The following is a 21,660-nucleotide window of genomic DNA, read 5'->3' on the forward strand; positions in this document are numbered from 1 at the left end:
GGCAAAACGGAGCAAGAACATGACCGAAACCTTCACCACCTCATGAAAACAGCTGCAAGATTCGGCCAACAGTTCAACAGCGACGAGTGCAGCATCAAAAAGCCACAGATTCATTTTTTTGGTCTCGTCTTTGACCAACAAGGTGCCCACCTGGACCCAGGAAAAGCCGATGCAATCCAGAGCTTACTGGACCCGAAAAACCTCTGTGAACTTCGCAAGGCACTTGGTATCATTACGTACATGGGCCCCTTTATACCAAAGCTGTCTGACCTAACAGCCCCCCTTCGGGAACTGGTGAAATCAGAGCAACTAGAATGGACCGCCAGCCACAGCCAGGCTTTGCAAAAGGTCAAGGATGCCATCTGCCAGGAGACCTGCCTAACCGACTTTGACCCACACAAATCCACAATACCACAGGTCGATGCCTCCACAAAAGGTCTTGGGGCTTGCCTAATGCAAGATAACAAGCCCATCAAAGAGCCTTTCTGAGGTGGAGCAACGGTATGCCAACATTGAGCACAAGATGCTAGAGCCATCGTGTTCGGGTGCAAACGCTTCCACACTTACCTATACGGTCGGCCCTTCGTTGTCGAGAGTGACCACAAGCCCCTTGAAATGATCAGCTTGAAAAACCTCACTGCTGCCCCATCCCGACTGCAACGGATGCTACTGCGGCTTCAAGGGTATGACACACGCATCACGTACAAAGCTGGCAAAGACATGCTCCTAGCAGATGGACTGTCTCGCTTGCTGGCACCAACGCAAGCGCCAACTATCCAGCTTGACGTGAAAGTGGAGCACCTCCAATTCAGCCATCAAAAGACGCAACAAGTGCAGCAAGCCACAGATGCGGATGCCCTCCTAACCATGCTCAGGAGAGTCATCATGACTTGATGGCTGGAAAAGTGCCAGGATCTGCCCAGTGAACTGAGGCCATACTGGAATTATCGCGATGAGCTGTGTGTTGAAGATGGTGTCATGTGGAAGGGGGGCCGGCTCCTTATCTCTGCCAGTTTACAACATGAAACCCTCAGGAAGCTACATAAAGGCCACCTCAGTATCCTCAAAACCCAGCTCAGGGCACGCAATTGTGTTCTGGCCCTAGGTGAACGAGGACATTGAAAACTGGATTGGCTCCTGCCACATCTGCCAGACCCATCAGCGTCGGCAGTCCCAGGAACCAATGATCCCACAAGAGATCCCGACCAGGCCATGGCAAACACTGGCTGCAGACTTATTCCACTTGGATGGACATGACTACCTCCTGCTCGCGGATGTGTACTCCAGGTTTCCCATTGTTCGAAAACTTCCAACAGGGGCAACGAGTAACGACGTAATTGGTATTCTGCGGCTGGTATTTTCAGAGCAGGGCATTCCAGAGACTCTCATGAGTGACAATGGAGGCCATTTTAGCAGCCGCACTTTAAAAATTTTTTGCTGAGGACTGGAGCTTCAACCTACGTACTTCAAGCCCACACTACCCGCAATCAAACGGCTTCATAGAACGCCAAGTGCAAACCATAAAGAACACACGACACAAAACAAAGCTCTCTGGTGCTGACCCACACATGGCCCTCCTCATTTTGAGGACCATGCCCATCGACAGCCACGTCGCATCACCTGCTCAGCTACTGAATCGGAGGAAAATGAAATCCAACCTGCCGACCAAGGTGCCAAACGTTGCACCGAATCAGGACGCAACCCTAGAGGCACTTGAACGTCGGCAAGCATCCCAAAAAGAATACTTTGACTGCCGGGCTGGCCCCGATCGTGGGCCACTTCAACCGGGCCAACGAGTTCTCCAGGAGGCTGGGTGGTTCCACACTTGGGAACCAGCAATTGTGTCCATCACCCGCTCAGAGCCAAGGTCATACGAAGTCGTCACGGAAACAGGAAACATCTTGAGGTGGAATCCCCGCCACATCTGACACGCTCAACAGACCCAGTCAAGGTGGCCTCAACAGACCCAGCCAAGGTGGCCTCAACAGACCTAGCCAAGATGGCCTCAAAAGACCCAGCCAAGATGGCCTCAACAGACCCAGCCAAGGTGGCCGGAGCCCGAGATGTTCCAGAATTCCCTCGGGGATACGGACGTTGACCGTGCCATTACCAAGGGACAACTGGGTGCTGACGAGGAGCCACTATAATGTCCACATGCGCAAGTGCCTACCACACCACCAGCATCCCAAGCTCGATCTGATCGCACGGTCAGACGGCCTGTCAGGCTGGATATTTGATTCTTTGTGGTCTAGCTAATGTAAATATGTGGGTGGACAGCCATCCTGAACTGCATTGCATTTCACCCGGTAAAACTGTGATTTTCTTTTTTGTTTTGTTTCTCTCTCTCCTTATTTTTCCAGCCCATTTGATGCTCTGTATGAACAGGTGATATTTTTTTGGGGGGGGAGAAAGGGGGATGTCATATGAATATGTGAGCGGAGGGCGTGGCCTAGGCGAAGGAGCGGGGGCTGGGGAGGCCGGATGACAGATACGAGGCCGAGTGACGTTGCTTGCTGTGCTGTTCATTGAACTGGTCATCTCCTAAGTTGAGACTTGGATTAATCTCATTACAGTAATAAACTGGTTTAACTGAAACGTTTACGTAATCTGAAGAAACCGGTTTGAATAAAAACGTTTTTGTCCCTTGCAAATCGAGCGTCTTCACGTGACGTCACTTAATTGCGGGCATGTGAAGCCCGTTGTGAAGAAGAAGACTACGTTTAACGGTTAACGGCGATTTAGTTTCAACCTCCCAGCCACAATGGTGAGTTCGGACGATTGTCTGGTTGTTTACTTGGTTGGGATCATTATTTCTGTTTAATCTCGATTTATATTCCATTTTCCGGTGTTTGAAAAGTAAATATTTTGAATATTTTACATTTGTTTCCTCAGTGGAATCTCTGAGGAGGAATGCGAGCCACGGCGAATGAAGGCGTTTATTAATTTAATAATTAACGTTTGGTTTTATTATATTAGTAAATACTGTGTATTTACAAACAATGTTTTATATATATACGAACAGCTGGAGTGTGGAGAGGGGGGAAACGCCAACACTCGGACAAAATAGGGATTGAAGAAAAGGGATGTGAGGAGAATGAGGGGAAGAGGACGACACGGGGTAAGAAAAGATGGAGACAGACGGAAACTGTCATGAGGGGGAAATTTTGAAGGACGACGGATTGGGGTGTGGTGGGGTGAGAAAAGATCGTTGTTTTTGATTGGGGACGATATGAGATGGTGGTGAAAAGCTGTCTTGAAGATCTGGAGGGAAGAGTGAGAGATTGAAGGGAATGTGGAAGTTGGTTCCACAGGCAGGAAAAAAGAACGAATGAGTGGAGGTGAAGGGTGATCCTGGATTTAGATAGTTTCACCAGAAGGAGGTTTATGGTGGATCTGCAGAAACCTTGTGAGGGAAGGGGGGAAGGAAAGGGGGACAGGAAGGGAGGGCGGGGAAAGTACGGAACGAGAACGGAGGAAGTCGAAGACAGAGAGACCACCGACCTGTCTGCAATGGGAAATTGATCGGTCCAGCTTCATCATGGGAGGTTCCAATGATCTTGAAGGATTACGAGTAATTAAAAGTCTCTCAGGGTCAAACTACAGTATTACTCAAATTAATTTTTGTATGGTGCTTTGTAGGTGATGTGAGGATGGTGGTGGCATGCTGATGGTGGTGTGGAGGTGGTGGCTTGCTGATGGTGGTGTGGAGGTGGTGGCATGCTGATGCTGATGGTGGTGTGGAGGTGGTGGCATGCTGATGGTGGTGTGGAGGTGGTGGCATGCTGATGGTGGTGTGGAGGTGGTGGCATGCTGATGGTGGTGTGGAGGTGGTGGCATGCTGATGGTGGTGTGGAGGTGGTGGCATGCTGATGGTAGTGTGGAGGTGGTGGCATGCTGATGGTGGTGTGGAGGTGGTGGCATGCTGATGGTGGTGTGGAGGTGGTGGCATGCTGATGGTAGTGTGGAGGTGGTGGCATGCTAATGGTGGTGTGGAGGTGGTGGCATGCTGATGATGGTGTGGAGGTGGTGGCATGCTGATGGAGGTGGTGGCATGCTGATGGTGGTGTGGAGCTGGTGGCATGCTGATGGTGGTGTGGAGGTTGGTGGCATGCTGATGGTGTTGTGAAGGTGGTGGCATGCTGATGGTGGTGTGGAGGTGGTGGCATGCTGATGATATTGTGTGTGGATGGTTGTGTATACATCGTGATGGTGTGTTTGTAGGTGTGGATGGTGATAGTGTGTGTTGTAGGTGGTTGTGTGTTTGGTTGGTTATGGTAGCTATTATATGTGGGAAGACACTTTTTTTTAAATACCTGTACCATGCTAATGTTCAAGATCATTGGGATCTCACATGACGAAGCTGAGTGTCTTGATCTGTTAGTTTTGCATCACGCACAGGTTGGTGGATTCTCTATTATTTTTGTCTTGCACCCGCTGCGCTTTCTCAGTTCTGTCCCTCTCAGATTTCTGCAAGGCGCTCACGGTTCACCATCAACCCCCTTCTGGTGAAACTCCAAAAATCCAGAAGCACTGCTCACCCTCGCTCATTCATTCCCCTGTCCCACCCCCACACACTCTTCAGGTTCATCCTTGCAGGTCTTGAAGACAGCTGTTCAACACCATCAGATTATCCCCCATCCAAAGCCATAATATTCTCTGTCCCTGTTGATGCCCCTTCCCCCACTTCCAAAACCGACCTCTTCAAATTCCCAGTTTTTCCTTCTGAGTACACCTGTTCCCCATGGGAGTGACAGGAAGGGTCATTCCTCTCTGGTGTATCTAGATTACAGTAGATTTGGGGTCGGGCCTCAAGAACATCAAGGGTGTGTATTTACCAAGTTTCGAGTGGAGAACTCACCATCACCACGTGGTTTAAACATTCGAGCAAGCGCTCCATTCAAAACCGTTGATGAGGAACGGCTGGCTTGGCAAGCGCGAGCTTGCTGCTTGGTAACCGAACAGACTCCGGGTTTCCTTCCTTTCAGTTTAGTGTTACACAGCATTAGCGACTGTTTCAAAAGGGAATCACACATGTTTGTAGTTTATAATATTTTTTACATCTGGTAGGGGGCATTGCTCCCACGAAGACGGCACAATAATCTGTTTATACATGTTAACACGGCGTTTGGTCAAGGAGGAAAACCACCTTGGTTAGGGTGGGGTATTATTCGTGTGAATATTGTTTTGTAATAACATGAATATTATGCTATTATATTTAGTGCTGTTACATTTGTTATTTGAAGCGGTGGAAAAACGCCACGATAAAGCTATCTTAACATGGGTATACACCTCAATACGCAACCACCTTTGGGGGGGAATACCCCCTTGGGGTGGGAGGAAGTTAAATCGTTACAACCTCTGACGTGTGACCCTTCATCTCCCTGTCAAGTTTGGTTGAAATTGGATAATGACCGAATGTGTCACGGTCAAATGTCGTCAGACAGACATCCCGTGCCCCTCATTCCTCCTCAGTGACAAAGTCGAAACGGACAAATGATATGAATGTAAAACGCCTTGAACAAACACGTCATGCAGGGTTGTGGGTTGGGAACAGTGGTTAAACCACGAGGATCGTGTGTGTGTGTGTGTGTGTGTGTGTGTGTGTGTGTATTTTTGTGTGTGTGTGTGTGTGTGTGTGTCCGTCCGTTCTTCCTCCTCCCCTCTCCCCACCCCCACAGCGCGAGTGCATATCCATCCATGTAGGCCAGGCAGGCACACAGATCGGGAATTCTTGCTGGGAGCTCTTTTGTCTGGAGCATGGGATCCAGCCTGATGGGCAAATGCCCAGTGACAAGACCATCGGGAGTGGAGATGATTCTTACAACACTTTCTTCACTGAGACGGGCGCAGGAAAACACGTTCCTCGTGCCGTCTTTATCGATCTGGAACCGACCGTGATTGGTCAGCAACCTGTTGATAAGCTATCCTTTATTCCTATTTACCCTTTACTCATTGTTTATGACCCTTTGGTTTGTGAGCTACGTTATCTTCACTCAGAACTTACCTTAATCGTGAACTCATCTTCAACCAGAACTTGCCATCCTGCACTCGCCTTTTCATCGTGAACTCACATTCTCCTTTAACTTACCTTCACCCACAACTTACCTTTATCCTGAACTTACCTTAATCCTGAACTCACCTCTTCCTGAACTTACCTTCAACCAGAACTTGCCATCCTGCACTCGCCTTTTCATCCTGAACTCACAATCTCCTTAACTTACCTTCAACTTGAACTCACCTTCAACTTGAACTCACCTTTTGATCCTGCACTCACCTTTACCCTGATGCGCTGTTCTTTAGATGAAGTGCGCACTGGAACTTATCGACAACTCTTCCACCCCGAGCAACTTATTTCGGGTAAAGAGGATGCAGCCAACAACTACGCTCGAGGCCACTACACCATTGGAAAGGAGATTGTGGATCTGGTTGAGGACCGTGTCCGCAAGCAGGTACACCAGTAAAGAATCATTTCCTCAAAATAAGCTCTTCAATATTTTATTTAATCTGGACTTGGAGGGACTCTGTGGCCTCCTGTTGGTCCAGCGATGATGTTCGTTCCAGATAATGTTTCAAGAACCTTCTCCAGACACGAACATCACCGCTCTACCAACGTGATGTCAAAGTCCTGAAGCACCTCGTGTATCATTGTCACTGACCTCCTCTCATAACTAATGGTTGTGATCTCCGATTTGCTCTTTACTAAACCCCAGGCGGACCAGTGCACAGGCCTGCAGGGTTTCTTGATCTTCCACTCCTTTGGGGGCGGCACGGGCTCCGGCTTTTCCTCCTTGCTTATGGAGCGTCTCTCCATCGACTACGGGAAGAAGTCCAAGCTGGAGTTTGCCGTGTACCCAGCCCCTCAAGTGTCGACTGCGGTGGTCGAGCCCTACAATTCCGTTTTGACGACCCACACCACGCTGGAGCACTCGGATTGCGCCTTCATGGTGGACAACGAGGCCATCTATGATATATGTCGTCGCAACTTGGACATAGAGCGTCCGAGCTACACTAACCTGAACCGCCTCATGGCGCAGGTTGTCTCGTCCATCACCGCCTCGTTACGCTTTGATGGTTCACTCAATGTCGATCTGACCGAGTTCCAGACAAACCTGGTGCCCTACCCACGGATCCACTTCCCATTGACCACTTACGCACCTGTTATCTCTGCCGAGAAGGCCTTCCACGAGCAGCTGTCGGTGTCTGAGATCACTCATGCGTGTTTCGAGCCCGCCAATCAGATGGTGAAGTGTGACCCTCGTCACGGCAAGTACATGGCGTGCTGCATGCTGTACCGTGGGGACGTCGCCCCCAAGGACGTGAATGCCGCCATTGGCTCCATCAAAACAAAGCGCTCCATCCAATTTGTAGATTGGTGTCCAACCGGCTTCAAGGTAAGTCCAGATGCAGGTAAACCATGAAGGTTTTGTTCGGTAATGGGGAACACGTAGCATTGTCCTCGCTCATTCGATGTTGTTTCTCCTCATCCCAGATTGGCATAAACTATCAGCCTCCAACTGTGGTACCCGGAGGTGATCTCGCCAAGGTCCAGCGGGCTGTGTGCATGATGAGCAACACGACTGCGATTGCGGAAGCCTGGGCACGACTCGATCACAAGTTCGACTTGATGTTCGCCAAACGTGCCTTTGTGCACTGGTATGTGGGGGAAGGAATGGAGGAGGGAGAGTTCTCTGAGGCACGCGAAGACCTCGCCGCACTGGAAAAGGACTATGAGGAGGTTGGAGCTGACCTGGTTGAGGGAGAGGGGGAGGAGGGAGATGAGTTCTAGCTCTCTTGCTCATGTACCTCTTTGTTATCCATTGACCGTTATTTGACATGCATTTTGGAGATCCTTGCGTGGTCGTTTACGAGTCGATAACCAGTTCGTAGTTACAATGATTGACATGTTTGTGTCGTTCATTTGACCACTTTGTGGATTTTTGAAATTGAATTTGTTGAAGTTGAAGTTGAATTGTTGAATTCAACTGATTGTTGAAGTGGATAACACACTGGGTCCACCATATTTGTGTAGTTTACACCTGGTTCACATGTAAAGTTTGTTTACCCGTTACCAGCAAATGTACCTTGTAAACCATCTCTTAAGGTCTAGCATGATGGACCCATCTTTGAGGCATGTTAACTCAAGAAAGACCTTGCAACTTGAGTGAACAATTTGATCGATTTTTGCCCAATAATAAAGGATCGGATCCATTAATATTATTTTGTATGCAGCCTGTGGCTGCTGGTTGCATCATTTTCTGGAAATGTGACGATGCTGCTGATGCAGTGCCCCTGTTACTCATTTTGCAAACCTCGGAAAGATGACAGGCTGAATCAACCTGCCTGGTGTTATGTCAATGGAACGACAGGGGCTCAAACTCCGGACCCTAAGATCTTAAGCACGCCACCTTAACCGTAAAGCCAGAACCAGGTTTACTGGGCTATTGATCCCTATTTTGGTGTCTGTGGACCCGTTGAACGGTATACCTCCTATACAGATCACTTGTCGACCCTGAATAATGCCAGCTGCTCTTCAGACCCTCCATCTTCCTTTTGGTGTCCCTTGTCGTTCCCTCGTTTTATTCCCATCTTCACCTGTGCAGTCCAAGTTTATGGGATTTCATTATCAGCTTCCGCTGTTAGACTCATGATACCCATGTCGATTCTCAGATCTTCCCGTCCATAGAACCTGATGATGTGCTCTCTTATGAAACTCAATTCTTGTCCCTTCAATTCAAACATGGATGCCCGCCGTGTTCTCAGTGCTGTTAATGCAGACATGCTTGTCCTGGGGACCTTCATCCATCTTTAACTAGATGGCATTCATGGAATACTTACCCTCCACAGTCAACTTGGTGCGAGCCAACTCTTCTGTTTTTGAAGGGATTTTTTTCTTTGATCCAATATGGCTGCCAGACCACGTGATCAATTACATCATAAATTTATATTTTCTAATGTAATTGTTGCATAGATCACACTCAATAAATTTAAAACTGATAAGACTAAGTGTTATCCCTGTTGAATTATGACGTCATAAAGCACCAATGAGGTCATTGTTAACAACACTTATTCCCCATGCTGAATTTTTTTTTTTTCAATGAGCCATGTTTCAAATTTTTCCATGGAGCGGTTTTGGAGATCTAGAGGTGCAACGTTTTTCGTTTTTTCCAAGATGGCGCCCATAACACGTGACATTACGTCATAATTATTAAAATATGCAGGAGGAGGTGTTCCAATGGTTAAAATTTTGTGTCAATCGGACTTTCCACGACATCATAGATTCGAAGGAAAGGCCATCATGGATTGTTTATTCAGAAGAGGTGTGGACATCAGTAAGGCAAGAGGGCAAAGCTATGACGGTGCATCATCAATGGCGTCATCCAGAATCGGACCTCAAGCGCAGATTAAAGCTGTCCAGCCTTTGGCGCTCTGCACTCACTGCAACAGTCATGTGCAAAATTTGTCTATCGCAGCAGCGTGTAGACTATCCATGGTTCGCAATGATTGATAACATTAATGAGCTTTATAGATTTTTCAAGAACTCACCCAAGAGACAACGGAACCTTGAAAAGACCTTCTTTTTTTTTCTTTTTTCTTTTTTCTTTTTTTTGTATACTGAATCGAGGCTCGTGAAAAAGCTAACATTTACTTCACAAACAAATCAACCAGACAAACAAAATATATAAAAAGAGGGAGCGGAAGACAAGATGGGAAGAGAAGGGGAAACACACAAACACAACATTTGAGAGCAGGGAGATGTGTGGGAGGGAGAGGGCTTGGGGGGAGGAGGCGAGGGAAGGGGGTTGGGGGGGGGTGGGAGAAGTATAAAACACAAGGACACCAAGGACTTCCAGGACAGAAGTTGGTATTTCAAAGAGGTGGAATTGGGGTGAAATTAGCGGGGGTAGAAAAGATCAAGGTTTTGGATGGGGGAAGATAAGAGATGGTGGTGAACAGCTGTTTTAAAGACCTTGAGGGTGGAGTGGGACTGAAGAGAGTGAAGAAGTTTGTTCTATAGGCGGGAGAAAAGAGGAATGAAGGAGTGAAGGTGAGCAGAGAGTCTTGATTTTGGCAGTTTAACCATAAGAGGGTTGCAGGCAGATCTTGTGCGACCTGTAGGAATATTTGCGGGACAGAGCCCAGAGAGAACTGGGGGGGCAAGGCCAGAGAGGAGTCGGTAGAAGACGGAAAGACCACCAACCTGCCTGCGGTGGGTGAGTGAGAGGCCCTTGGAGTTAGCTTCATCGCGGGAGATTCCAATGATTCTGAATGCTTTGGTTTCAACAGCGTGAAGACGAGCTAGGTGTGAGGCAGGAGCACCAGCCCAGAGGGGAGAGCAGTATTCCATTGAGCTGCGGATGAAAGCCTTGTATGTGGTGAGGAGCTCAGGTGTGCCAAGGAAGGACTTCGCACGACGGAGGATGCCCAGTCGGCGACTGGCTTTGGAGGCCAGATTTGAAATGTGGTTTTCCCAGGAAAGATCATGACAGATAGTGAGACCAAAAAGCTTGAGTGACAGAACTTCTTGGAGAGGATTATTCAGAAAGTGGATGGGAGGGTTGTCCAGTCGGGCTTTTCGGAGAGACATCGTAAGAGTGTGAGATTTGTCAGGATTGAAAGACATGTTCCACTTGTTTGCCCAGTCTGTGATTTTGTCCAGGTCTGCAGAGAGCGAGGAGGCTGCAGACTGCCAATCTGAGGGATGAAGAATGGAGCGACAGAGAGTAGAGTCATCAGCAAAGAGATAGAGAGGATTTTCAAGAGAGTCAGAGAGATCATTGACGAAGACCAGAAAAAGCACAGGGCCCAGAACACTGCCTTGGGGAACTCCAGCCTGAACAGGAAGAGGACATGAGAGAAACCCATTCAGGGCCACACGTTGACTACGACTAGAGAGGACGTCCACCAGCCATGCATGGAGATTTCCATGGATACCAACAGAGGAGAGTTTGGTGAGCTGAGCGGGGTGCCAGACCGTATCGAAGGCACGTGATATGTCAAGGGAGACAGCTCTAATTTCCTGTTTGGCATTGAGGACCTCCATCCATTGTTGAGAAAGCAGAAGCAGCATGTCCAGAGTAGAGTGACCAGGTCTGAAACCAAATTGATGATCAGAGATCAAGCCATTGGAGAAGAGGAAAGATTTCATATCTGAAGCAATGATGGATTCCATGACTTTGCTGATAATTGGGAGAAGGCTGATTGGTCTGTAGTTGCTGGGATCTGTTTTTGCACCTTTTTTGTGCAAAGCGGTGATGTTGGCAGATTTCCAAGCAGATGGCAGATGACCTTGAGCAAAAGAGAGGGTGAAGAGAACAGAGAGAGGGAGTGAAAGAGTGGAAGAACAAGATTTTAGGACCCGTGGGCTGATGCCGTCAGGTCCAGTTGCAGAATCAGAGTCGAGGGTTGACAGAAACTTTTCCACCTTGTCAGGAGGAAAGGACACAGAGTCCAGGAGCAGCTGGGTACGACTGGGTACGGTGGGTACAGAGAGGGATGGGTTTGGGACACAAGATTTAGAGGCAAACACAGAGTTGAGGCATTCAGCTTTTTCACGTGCGGAGTCAGCCGTGTGGCCGTTTGAGGTGAGGGAGGGGATGGAGGGGGAACAAACACCAGAAACAGATTTGACCAGACGCCACCAGGATTTGGAAGAGGGAGACAGATAAGAGTGTTCTGTCCTGAGAACGGAGAGATATTGTTTCCTGGCTCTCCTGAGGGTGGACACACACTTGTTTCGGGCTTTGTGAAAGGAAATGAGATTTCCTTCCGTTGGATTTGCTTTCCATTTGTTATGTTATATCACCTTTATCTATCAATATTGTTGAAATGAAGATCAAATAGCTGTATGTTGAAATATGTTGAAAAAGTCAAAACTTTACATGGGGTGTACTTACTTTTTCACGTGACTGTATGTGTCACATTAAAAATAAAAGTAAATTGAATGCCAGACTTTACCGGTCGTTCCAATTGGGGTCGACTCGGGACGAGTCTGGTGAGAGAGGGGGGTCATGTTGTGGTTTTTGGAATAAAGGCAAGCCCCCCCCCTTTAGTTAGTTGCACCACAACATATAGCCTCGCTTTAGTTCAGTTATTTCTTATTGAATGTTAAGTATAGTCTCCTTCCCGGTGTTAGTATGCGTTGAGACAGGTAAGTAAGTGGAGGCCTCATTGGGCTGGAATGCCATGTGCTAGGACCAGGACAAGTCGAGGAGGCCCAAGGGAGGAGCCGGAGGGAGTGGCTGGCAAGCAGCAAACAGCCAATAGAGCTAAGGGGAGTGGCCAGCAGCAAGCGGCCAATAAGAACTAAGGGGAGTAACTGACGGGGGGAGACCATGACACATGACCCCCGGTGGCCAGTGGGGGCCTTTGGAACATTCTGGTCGGGGCTCCGGGAGGATATAAGCCCCGCCCCGGACCCCCAAAAGAGAGAAGGTGTGGTCAAGTCTCTCGGTGGTGGACGTCTCTCTGTGTGCCCAGATCGCTCTCCCTCTGCCCCGAAATAAAGAAGCTCTCTCTCTGAGTAGTCAGCGTTCTGCCCCTGCTCTCAGCTGCCCCGGTTATAACCGCTCTCGCAGGACGATCTCTCCCGGGGCCCTAGACTCCAACGATCTCCCTGCCTGGGCTCCCTGCACGTGCGCGTCTGCCTGGTTAACTTCGGGACACGCTGGGCGGATTCCCGTGCGTGCACGACTGAGGTTGACGTCCCGTGCCGTGCACATCCTCAAGGGACATGCCCAATGAGCTGTCCGGGGTGAACTGCACGTCGCGGCCGCGCTGTGAGCGCGTCCTATTCTTCATCCTTTTCCCCGCATGAGTGAGAGGGCCCTTGTCTGGGAAATTAAGTTAAGGACGGTTAAGTTTCTGCCCTGTGTCTCTTTGCTCTGATCATTGTACAAATTTGTAATAAACCTGTGTTCTTTTGCTTCCACTTGGCCGTATACGTCTTTTCCATCTTTGGCCGCGCATTGCACGAAATAAAACCGCTCGATCGGGTCAGTAACAACTAACGACACGAGTCACGTGACACGCAAACCGCTCGGGCGTATCAACCCAGCGTGACTCGTGTGAGGTTCAGCCCCCATCCTCGTGGCGGCGTGTGTATTGAAGGTACTTGGGGATTCGACCAGAAACCCTTCCGCACGCTCGCCACGGTGTTGGCGGCTGGAATTGCTCAGCAATCTGCCCCCACGAGTGTAAAGTGGGTAGCGGCCTCGTGGACTCGAAGGCCTGAGGGGGAAAAGGGTTTAACCCCCCTTTGTACGTCGACGGGCTCGAGATCCGCATCAATATTTACCAAATTTTGCTGACGTACTGTACTCGGGGAGGGGGGCAAAGGGGGCTACCCAGGGTCAGAGGTCATGGCCACAAATTACAACTCTTTCCCTCCCTGTGAATGTGGGGAGACAACTTGTAATTTTCCCTGTACATGTGGAATCGTGCAAGTGGTTTAAACAAGGATCCTTGCTTGAGGGAGGGTGTATTGACATCAAAGCCATATATAGAGAAAGTTGCGACAATGGCCCCTCAGTTTTTCAAGATCACGTGACGTGACATGGATGCCATTTTGTGTCCACATTAGAGCAGAGACGGGAGTTAAATATTTTACAGCTTGATAAATAAAATATTTGTCTCTAAATATATGCATAATTGTGGTAGTCCAATAGATGTACGTTAAATCCCGGGCAACACCGGGTACCTTTGTGGGAGGAGGGAGGGAAAGGGTAGAAGTGGGAGGGAGGGGAATGGGTGAGGTGGGAGTCCAGTGGGAGTGGTTGGGTTGGAAGGGGAAGGGGCAGGAAGAGGGACCCAGCATTACCTGGCAATGCCGGGTACCTTTGTTTTCGCTCTGCCCCTTCAAAGCTCCCACCCTTCCTTGCACCCCAACCCCTCCTTGGTCTGCCTTTCCTCTCCTCCCTCCCTCTCACTCCCACCTACTGTCTCTTTCCCCTCTCTCTCCCTTTCCCTCTCACACCTTTTTCTGCCCCCCTCTCTTGGATTCCAGTCAGCAAAGTGGCAGGTGGTATTTGCCTATGGTAAATCTATATTAGAAAAGGAGTCATATTTGTCTGTCTGTCTGTTATGCTGAAACTTGAGAACGGAATAACGGATATGAATGCAACCATCGACGGTGAATTCAGGGAACTCCCAGGAAGCTGTGGGATTCCCTTCCCTCAACCCCCCCAAAAAAAGAAAAGGAAGGAAGGTCATGTGTCTGGCCACACGTGGCGAAACTGCATGTGTCTGGCCACACATGGCGAAACTGCATGTGTCTGGCCACACGTGGCGCAAAACTGTGTGTGTCTGGCCACACGTGGCGAAACTGTGTGTCTGGGCACACATGGCGAAACTGTGTGTCTGGGCACACGTGGCGAAACTGCATGTGTCTGGGCACACGTGGCGAAACTGCATGTGGCTGGACACACGTGGCGAAACTGCATGTGTCTGGCCACATGTGGCGAAACTGCATGTGTCTGGCCACACGTGGCGGAACTGTATGTGTCTGGCCACACGTGGCGAAACTGTGTGTGTCTGGCCACACGTGGCGAAACTGCATGTGTCTGGCCACACGTGGCGAAACTGCACGTGTCTGGGCACACGTGGTGAAAATGCAGGTGTCTGGGCACACGTGGTGAAACTGCACGTGTCTGGCAAAAACTACAGCATTACCTTGGCGAGGAACCTTCACTCTCTCAATCCTCTTTTCTCCCGCCTCTGGAACAAACTCCCCCACTCTCTTCAATCCCTCTCCTCCCTCCAAGTCTACAAAACAGCTGTTCACCACCATCTCTTATCTTCCCCCATCCAAAACCTTGATCCTTTCTACCCCCATTAATCCACCCTAAATCCACCTTTTTCAAATTCCGTTTTCTTTCCTCAAAGCCCCTGTAGTGTCCATCTTATTTATCCTGTGTAACCAGCCCCAGCCCTCTCCCTTCCACAGATCTCTTGATATCCCTGTTCTCTACTGTTGTTGTGCTTCCCTCTCTCTCTCCCCCCATTTCGTCTCCCGCTCCCTTTATTATTATGTTTCATGTGTGTTTCTGTTTATGATTTTGTGTTTTATGTGTTAGCTCTTACACAAGCCTCGACTCCTACACACAAAAAAACTGATACAGTCATCACCTAAGAAGACTCGAAGTTGTAAATGCTGCCAAAGGCGCTTCTGCGATGTATTGACTCAGGGGGTTGAATACTTATGTAAATTATATATTTTTGTATTGCATCTTTAATTATATTGTAAAAATTTCTAAAAACAAAATTCCACTTTGACCTTATGGGGTATTATGTGTACATCAGTGACCAAAAATCTCAACTTGATGCATTAGGGATTGAACAACTTATGATCCCTACAATACTAAATTTGTATCCCAGGGTTTTCACTACTCCGCACATGAAGCTCAAAGTGTGGTTAAGCAATTGGTTCACTCTGTCCTGTCTGTGTCTACAGATGTCAGTCTCTGATTGAGGAACGACTCAATTTCAATTCAATGTTATATTTTGAACACCGTAGAACACGAACCTGCAGTTTTTTTTTTTGTTTTTTTTTGTATACAGAATCGAGGCTTGTGTAAGAGCTAACACATTGAACATGAAAACATTCACAGACACATAAAACATACAATGAAGGGAGCGGGAGACAAGAGGAGGAGGGGGAGGGAAGCACACAAGCACAACAACAGTAGAGAACTGGGACATCGGTATATCTGTGGAAGGGGGAGGGCTGAGGGAGGAGGGAGGGGTACACACTAACACAGTATAAAGCAAATGAACACTACAAGGAATTTCACGACTAGGAATTTCAGGAAAGAAGTTGGGGATTGAAAGAGGTGGATTTGGGGTGTTTTAACGGGGGTAGAAAAGATCAAGGTTTTGCATGGTGCAAGGATAAGAGATGGTGGTGAACAGCTGTTTTAAAGACCTGGAGGGAGGAGTGGGATTGAAGGGAGTGGGGGAGTGTATTCCAGAGGCCGGAGAAAAGAGGAATGAAAGAGTGAAGGTGAGCAGAGAGTCTTGATTTTGGCAGTTTCACCATAAGAGGGTTGCTGGCAGATCTTGTGCGTCCTGCAGGAATATTTGGGGGACAGAGCACAGACAAAGCTGCGGGAGCTAGGCCGGAGAGGAGTCGGTAGAAGACAGAAAGACCACCTACCTGCCTGCGGTGAGAGAGAGAAAGGCCCTCAGAATCAGCTTCATTGCAGGAGATTCCAATGATTCTGAATGCTTTAGTTTCAACAGCGTGAAGCCGAGCTAGGTGTGAGGCAGGAGCACCAGCCCAGAGGGGAGAGCAGTGTTCCATTGAGCTGCGGATGAAATCTTTGTATGTGGTGAGGAGCTCAGAAGTGCCCAGAAAGGACTTTGCACGGCGAAGGATTCCTAGACGGCGACTGGCTTTGGAGGCCAGCTTGGAAATGTGGTTTTCCCAAGAAAGATCATGGCACATAGAGAGACCGAAAAGCTTGAGTGACACAACTTCTTGGAGAGGATTGTTGAGAAAGTGGATGGGAGGGTTGTTCAGTCGGTCTGTGATTGACCCGTCTGTGATTTTGTCCAGGTCTGCAGAGAGTGAGGAGGCTCCAGACTGCCGATCTGAGGGATGAGGAATGGAGCGTCAGATAGTGGAGTCATCAGCAAAGAGATAGAGAGGATTTTCCAGAGTCGGAGAGATCATTGATGAAGACCAGTAAAATCACAAGGCCCAGAACACTACCTTGAGGAACTCCATCCTGAACAGGAAGAGGAGATGAGAGAAACCCATTCTAGGCCACACATTGACTGCGACCAGAAAGGACGTCTGCAAGCCATGTCAGAAGCAGCCTATATGGAGAGATCAATCAGGTTTGAGTGAAGGCCCCAGATGGTTGAGGTCCATACCTTTAATGAAGAGGGAGCTTTGGGTACAGGACAGGGTAGGGGAGGTATAGGGTAAGATGAGGGGTGAGAGCGGGTAGGGAGAGCTGCTGATAGTGTGTCAGAGATAGGAGAAAGGGAAGGATGAGGACAAAATATTTGATGGTGATGGGATGAGGAACAGTGAGGCGTTGTTTGAGAGGGGCAGAGCAAAGTAGGAGGTGGAGGTATGAGATGGAAGGGAGAGGAAGTGGGGAAGAGGCAGCTTTGAGGAGGAGGGGGGAGAATTAGAGAGAGATGGTTCGGGGTACATTAGAAGGGGAAGGGTGTGGGGGGAGTTTTGAAGGGTAGGGTGAGGGGTAGTTTTGAAGGGGAGGGGTGAGGAGTTTTGAAGGGGAGGGGGGAACGGGGGAGATTTGGAGGGGAAGGGCGGGGGGAGAGATTTGGAGGGGAGGGGCGAGGGTGGTGTTTTTGAGGGGGAGGGGCGAGGGGGAAGTTTTTTGAGGGGAGGGGCGAGGGGGGAGAATTGAAAGGGAGGGATGAGGGGGGGAGTTTAGAAAGTGAACGATTAATGACAAACTAACATCTATTACAAACTGGGTTTATTGTGATTTTCAAGTCAGAGATCCGTTTGAAAACAATAGCGGAGGGGTGGAATGAAGGTGAGTTTAGAGAATGTAGAAAGGAAGAACTGTGAGGGATGGATTATTTTTTTTTGAAATGGAATGATTTGATGAGGAAACATGCTGATTCTGCGTAGAGACGTTTAGTCCACCTGCGTGTAGAGATCGAAGTGCAGTTTTTGAAGAACTCGGTCCTGTGTTTTATACTCGTGCACATGCCCAGGTAACCTACATATGGTGACATTAGCCATTGTTTGTGTCTTGCAAGCGACGCAGACGCTGCTAATTTAACAAATTACATGCAAACCGCAAACAAACGGCCACTGCGGTCAAGGTGAAATCTTCAGAAAGCTGAGATTTTGTTGGCTGATGCAACCAACTCAGAGCTGATATCCCAGGAAAAAATCACAAAACCGTGGGAAAATGTCCATAAACGGAAATATCCGTGGATACATTTGGCCGGTGTAGACTCTCTCTGCTTACAGCAGGTTACGTGATTCAAGGCAATGGAGCTTACACTCGAACTGTTTGCTGGGCAACGCTAACACGCCACACTTACACCTCTTAGTATATAAGCTCCCTTATATACTAACATTAAAAATCACTATACTGTATAGCTGTAAATTTTTAAATAAAGAGCTCATTCCATTTGAAACTAGATGGTATTTATGGAATACTTAACCTGCGCAGCCAACTTGGTGCAAACTAATTCTTCTGTTTTTGAAGGTGTTTTTTTTCTTAGATCCAATATGGCTGCCAGACCACGTGATCGATGACATCATAAATTTACATTCTCTAATATAATTGTTGCGTAGATCACGCTCAATAAATTTCAAACTGATCAGACTAAGCGTTGTCCCTGTTGAATTATGATGTCATAATTAAGGTACCGAAGACATCACCGTTAACATATGTTATTCTCCATGGGGACTACTCGGCAATGAGCCAAGTTTATTTTTTTTCCCCATGGAGCAGTTTCGGAGATGTAGAGGTGCAACGTTTTTCCAAGATGGCGTCCGTACGACGTGACCTACGACGTCATAATTACGAATAAAAAAAATTCTACAGGCGGGTAACAGCTCCTCTGGTAACATTTTGTGTCGATTGGACCAATGGTTGCGAGAAAATGAATTTTAAAAATTCAGTCTCGCATAGGTACACCACACGTACCCAACCGATCGTCTAACCTTGCTTTTCGCTCCGCGAGCGCAGGGTAAAAATTGCAAAATGTTGAAGACTTTTTCACAGCACATATTTATTTGGCAAGATAGCTGAGAGGTATGCACAATCCTAGCCTGGGTTTGAATCAGAGCTCAGGTATAAACTGTCATCCTCATGTTTCACAGGTAGGGGCCAGGTTGGCCATGATGTAATGTAGCGGCTGCTCCACGTGTGTGTGTGTGTGTGTGTGTGTGTGTGTGTGTGTGTGTGTGTGTGTGTGTGTGTGTGTTGGTTCCGTGTTTTGTGAAATACAATATGCCCCTGTGACTTGAACGGGATCATGTCAGATCTCGCGAGAGCACAGCCATGGCCTAGCTGACAATAAAGCAGTTATTTTAATGGTGTCAGAAGTGGGATGGGAACCCACACGAGGCATACATGTGTGTGCTGGCACTCAGATGGATGTGTGTGCTGGCACTCAGATGGATGTGTGTCCCATCTGCTAGCATTAGCTATAGTGGCTGTTAAAGATCCTATGATGCATTTTGCAAAGAGTAGGCAAGCTATCACCGGCACCCTGAAAAAATTGCAAATTCCTGCCCTGATTGACTTCTGGGAAGCCACCGACAATCCACTCAGCATTACCTTTGCCAATAAATTGATTAGTTGCTGGGAGAGCCATGTGTGAATGTCAGTTGGTGAAAAAATCCTTTGGTCTGACTGTCAGCATTCCCAAACCAAAATACTAGCTGGAAGAGCAGCCACTGAAGATGATATTGTTTCCCAATCATGAGATCGAGTCTGTCAATGATTTTACATATATTGGATCTGTGATTACCTGATATCGCAAGGTGAGTTGTGCACAAGCCTCCAAACCCTTCAGAACCCTGCACAAGGCAGGTATGGACCAAAGCCTTTTTGTAAAGTCCAAACGCAACCTGTACCAGCCCGATGAGCTATCGGTGCCTTAAAATATGGTTCTGAGTGAAACCTTTTCAAGCACGGATGCATCTGCACCATTGTTAACATCTCCAACAGACCCTAAAGGTCAGAGCACATAATATCGCGAGAATTGAGGCAACAGAAAGATTCTCTCTCTCTCTCTCTCTCTCTCTCCCTCTCTCCTCTCTCCTCTCTCCTCTCTCATCTCTCCTCTCTCCTCTCTCCTCTCTCCTCTCTCCTCTCTTCTCTCTTCTCTCTTCTCTCTCCTCTCTCTCTCTCTCTCTCTCTCTCTCTCTCTCTCTCTCTCTCTCTCTCTGTCGCCACCTATCGGCTGTCGGTGCGTTGGGTGTGGCGTCATGGCGGCTGTGAGCAACTGCTCTGTGCTTTGGTGAGGCCGTTGCGTTTTTCCCCTCCCCTCCCCTGCCCCCCTCCCTCTCCTTCTCCATCCTGTGTGCTTCGGCATTGTGTTTTCATCCGTTCTGCACCCTTGTCTTCGAGAAAGAGAGGATTGAGAGCGGGCCCTTGTTGGGTGCGGCCTACTGGCTTTGACGGCGCTTTGTAAGCCATTTTTGTGCTTAGAACGCACGTTTTTTATTTACTTTAGCTCGATTATTTAGGTTTGATACCCTCTTGTCCGGTCCGGACAAGGGGGGGGGGGGAATTTGATCTGTTTGTTGGTGTTCGACAAACATTGGGTTCTCTCGGTTCTTGGCTACGAACTTTTATTTGGTCGAGTTAGAATGGCGGGCGAACGTTTCCGCATTGATACGTACGAATCGCTAACTCGTAAACACGGGCTAGCTTGTGTTCCTCCCAACGAGGTGGAAATTAACGATGTGCTTTCCGCCATTGGAAACATCGTTGGTGCACACAGTATTCGCGCTGCCTCTCGTATGAATAAGAAATTTGTCGTTTTTTTGTCCGAGGAGCACATGGTAGCGAGTGTAGTCGAACAAGGCTTGTTCATTGAACCGAACACGTTCCTCTCTGTGTTCGCTTTACAAGCCCCGACGGTAAAGATTAACATCAGTAATATCCCGCCATTTATTAGAAATGAGGAGTTACGTGAACAATTAAACAAGTTCGGTAAGGTCGTATCGAGGATTTCGATGGTGCCGATGCGAAATGTTTGCGATCGATTCAAACATGTCATATCCTTTAAGAGAGTGGTGTACATGATACTGCCTGCAAATGTAAAAACGCTCAATGTCGTGTTGAGTGTGAAAATCAACGGCTTTGAATACAAAATGTATGCCTCCTCGGAGGCTATGACGTGTTTCGAGTGTGGGGCTTACGGGCATGTGAGGAGTGCCTGTCCCAATGCGGTTAAACCGCAGGAACGCGGAGGATTGGTTAGGAGCGACTCCTCTTCACCGCACCATGAAGGGGAGGAGGCGGATCGAGTGGTTTATCCACCCACCGCACCGACTGCAGTGAGTGAAGCGCCAGACCCGCCCCCCCCGACCGGGGGGGTGGGGGAGGGAGTGATAGACTTAGAACGTGAGGTGACTAACCCTGCCCCTCCACTTAAGATGGGAATAAAAGTGGTTGAACCCTCTCTCATTTCGTCCACGGTACACGACAGTGCGGACGATACCATGGAAGTATCCGTAGTGGACACCAGGAAAAAAGGTCAGAAGCGTTCAAGTGATGAATCCTGTGATTCCGAAGAAAAACAAAATAAGATTCAGATCGTGTCAGGTTCGCAGGACCTCCAGGGTGAGGCCTACACCGGAAACTCCTTGGCGGTAATGGAGATGGTACAGGAAGTGTGTGTACATGAGCAAGATTCGCTGGCACCACTTGCTGAGATTGAGTATGACCCGGAAAATAGTCGATCCTCTCAGGATGTGGTAAGTCCTTGTCCTGATAACCAAACTCGCTCAGACGAGTTAGCAGCTGGATCTGCTAGTGAGGAAAAAATAGATAAAGGGGAAAGTCCTTGCGACTGTGAGGATAACGTTAACCCTTCCCTGACAGATAAAAATGAAAGGGATGATGAGGTGGGGGACATACTTATAGCCACAGAGGATATGGTAAATTTGGAAGGGTCTGCAAAGAGTGCGGAGGTCCTTGACCCTGTAGA

At 48.4% G+C, this 21,660-nt stretch overlaps 2 protein-coding genes across 2 annotated transcripts in view; both read left to right on the forward strand.

Moving 5' to 3' along the window:
* Positions 1-21,660, forward strand: part of LOC144893007 (uncharacterized) — an 812,187-nt gene that overhangs the window by 561,561 nt on the left and 228,966 nt on the right. The window lies entirely within an intron of this gene.
* Positions 5,781-7,786, forward strand: LOC137411094 (tubulin alpha chain, testis-specific-like). Its single transcript, XM_078781161.1, has 4 exons — positions 5,781-5,901; positions 6,301-6,449; positions 6,711-7,391; positions 7,490-7,786. Exons 1-4 carry the CDS (start codon positions 5,781-5,783, stop codon positions 7,784-7,786), a joined length of 1,248 nt encoding a protein of 415 aa, XP_078637287.1.

This window comes from Myxine glutinosa, chromosome 7, assembly GCF_964187855.1.
Source record: "Myxine glutinosa chromosome 7, kmMyxGlut1.1, whole genome shotgun sequence".
In the NCBI taxonomy this organism is placed as follows: domain Eukaryota; kingdom Metazoa; phylum Chordata; class Myxini; order Myxiniformes; family Myxinidae; genus Myxine; species Myxine glutinosa.